The sequence below is a fragment of the Antrostomus carolinensis genome, unplaced genomic scaffold, assembly GCF_000700745.2.
Source record: "Antrostomus carolinensis isolate BGI_N321 unplaced genomic scaffold, ASM70074v2 scaffold14887, whole genome shotgun sequence".
Taxonomy (NCBI): domain Eukaryota; kingdom Metazoa; phylum Chordata; class Aves; order Caprimulgiformes; family Caprimulgidae; genus Antrostomus; species Antrostomus carolinensis.
Genome location: NW_010328195.1, coordinates 8,068 through 10,257, shown reverse-complemented (window position 1 = coordinate 10,257; position 2,190 = coordinate 8,068). Strand labels below are relative to the sequence as shown.

The 2,190-nt window shown below is 36.2% G+C and overlaps 1 protein-coding gene across 1 annotated transcript in view; it reads right to left on the bottom strand.

Annotated features, from left to right (window-relative positions):
- The window catches only part of SDCCAG8 (SHH signaling and ciliogenesis regulator SDCCAG8), a gene marked incomplete at its 5' end in the record, with an annotated part of 37,212 nt that extends 36,109 nt beyond the window's left edge, over positions 1 to 1,103 (bottom strand). The window contains 2 exons of the mRNA XM_010172172.1: positions 734 to 816; positions 924 to 1,103. Of these exons, the coding sequence (XP_010170474.1) occupies positions 734 to 816; positions 924 to 1,103 (263 nt within the window). The remainder of the gene's footprint in view (positions 1 to 733; positions 817 to 923) is intronic.
- Between the last annotated feature and the right edge of the window lie 1,087 nt (positions 1,104 to 2,190).

Below are 2,190 nucleotides of genomic sequence, written 5' to 3'. Positions count from 1 at the left end.
AGGCCTGAGATTGTTCTGCTGCTTCCTAAACTCTGCTGTTTGTCTTGCTTAGTGTAAACCAATGTAGTCAGTGGAGGCCATCAAAATATAAAAATGGAACAATGCCTTTGAATTATTTTCATATAGGGATACAGAGTAACTACAAGCTACTAGTAACTGAACTGACTATTGTACACACTTTGGTGCAGTTCTGCGAAGAAGGCTACATCTGTGAAGCCCATGTAAGGGCGTGAACTAACTTTGAAAGTGTGCACTGCATTTTGGCAGAGAGCTATAAAATCTGTTGTTACATGAACATGTCTAATCCTCTAAAGAAAAAGCACAGCTAGAGCATAAGAAGGCTTTCGAGAATCCATAAAGCACAGTCAAAGGAAAACAGAGGCTGCTTTTACAGAAATTTGTCCTTGTAATCTATCCCAACTGTTTCCAAAACAGAAAGGATGATCTTTTGGTAGAAAGAAAAAGATGAGAAAGCTGAAAGCAATGTGGACTGTGACCCACACACTGTATGGTTAACAAAAGAGGAGAAAAGTCTAAATTCTTTATTAGAGATTTCTTTTTCTTCCACTATGGTCAGAAGCATACCAAGTTCTGGCCATAGCCTCAAGAATCTCTTGTATTTCAGAATATAAACATGATTCAGTGCTTCCTTTTCTTCCTGGATACTACAAAATTGATTTCATCATGTATGCTGTTCAGCCAAACAACACAAAAGAAACAAGAAGAAACATACACAGAAAGACATCTTCCTCCTTGATGGAGAGACTTCACTTCCCATTCTTTCTTGATGTTGCAACAAAATTTTAAGTTGATTAACTAGGAAGAGGAAAAAAACATTGTAACCAAAAATTATTTACTTTTTTCATTGAAATCAGTTTAATTTCTAAGATTTTTTAAACTATTTGCTTTCAGAGCAATCTTACCTGCTTGACTGTGCTGCAGTTCCTGCGAGGCTGCATTCCCACTGTCATCATTGCCCCTGTCCACATCATCACTGCCCTTGTCCACAGAGCACTGGTCAAACCCAGCTTCATCCTCTCCTTCTGCAAACTGTCTTTCCTCTAAGGCATATTTCAGTTGATGGATGCTTTTGCTAGCGCGCTCTGCAAACAATCACATCATTAGCCACAATAAATAACATGAAAGTATTTACTGACTGATATTTTAATTTGAAAAAAAAAATGGGAGAACTAAAAGCATTCAGCACCCATCTAGCTTGATTACTTGATCTAAACTCAACCACTGGAAGTAATTAACCGGTGCAAACAGCAAAACAACTACTGTACGTCAGAATCTGCAGAAGAAATATTTACTACATTTTGAAAGAAGAAGCTATAAATAGCATTTTAGCCTGTCAATACACTGGGACTCTGCAGCAGCACAGGTAGTTACTATTAGAAATCGCCAGCAGAGACAAAGTTTCAACTACTAATCATATACTTGACCCTAAAATATTTCCTAGTATATGCAGCCTCGACGCTTTTCAGTAAACCTAAAGCTCATACCCTATTTCATACAATGTGCTGAACTAGGCACCAAGAACAGTGTTTTTGAATTCCAACGATGACACCATATGTGACAAAGTAATGTATAGCACAACTTAAAAATGTCTGAGTAAACTAAATAAAAAACCAGCAAATAGAGTCAAAATAAACTGGTGATTAAATAAAGACTGTTAACCCCTGAAAAAGTCTGAAAAATAAATAACAACACTCATCATTCTGGGAAAAAAAACCAAAACAACTAACCAACCTACTGGGAGGTGATACAGCAATGTTCTTCTCTCATTTTCAGCACACTTTTTATTTTTTTTTTAATTATTATTATTTATTTCATTCAGCTGGCTTCACAAAAATCAAAAACTTTCTAACCATAAATGCCATATCACTCCAATATAGCTGAATATTTCTGATATGCCAGAAAAGAAACTGGAGAGACTTGCAGCTGAGAGATGATGATTGGGTTGGGAATCAGAAAATCTGGGCTTGGTTTTAAATAATGATACTTCTGGTTCACACTGTAGGACCTCAGGCAATTCTCTTACTACTTCTTTCTTTAAACTGCCTATGTACAGTTTATGGAGATGAGTATTTCAGCATATTTATGTATGGAGATGAATATTTCATTTTTCTTCCCTTTAGGCAGCATACATATTAACTAGAAAAGACAGAGCAATAAGCTAAGTAGTAT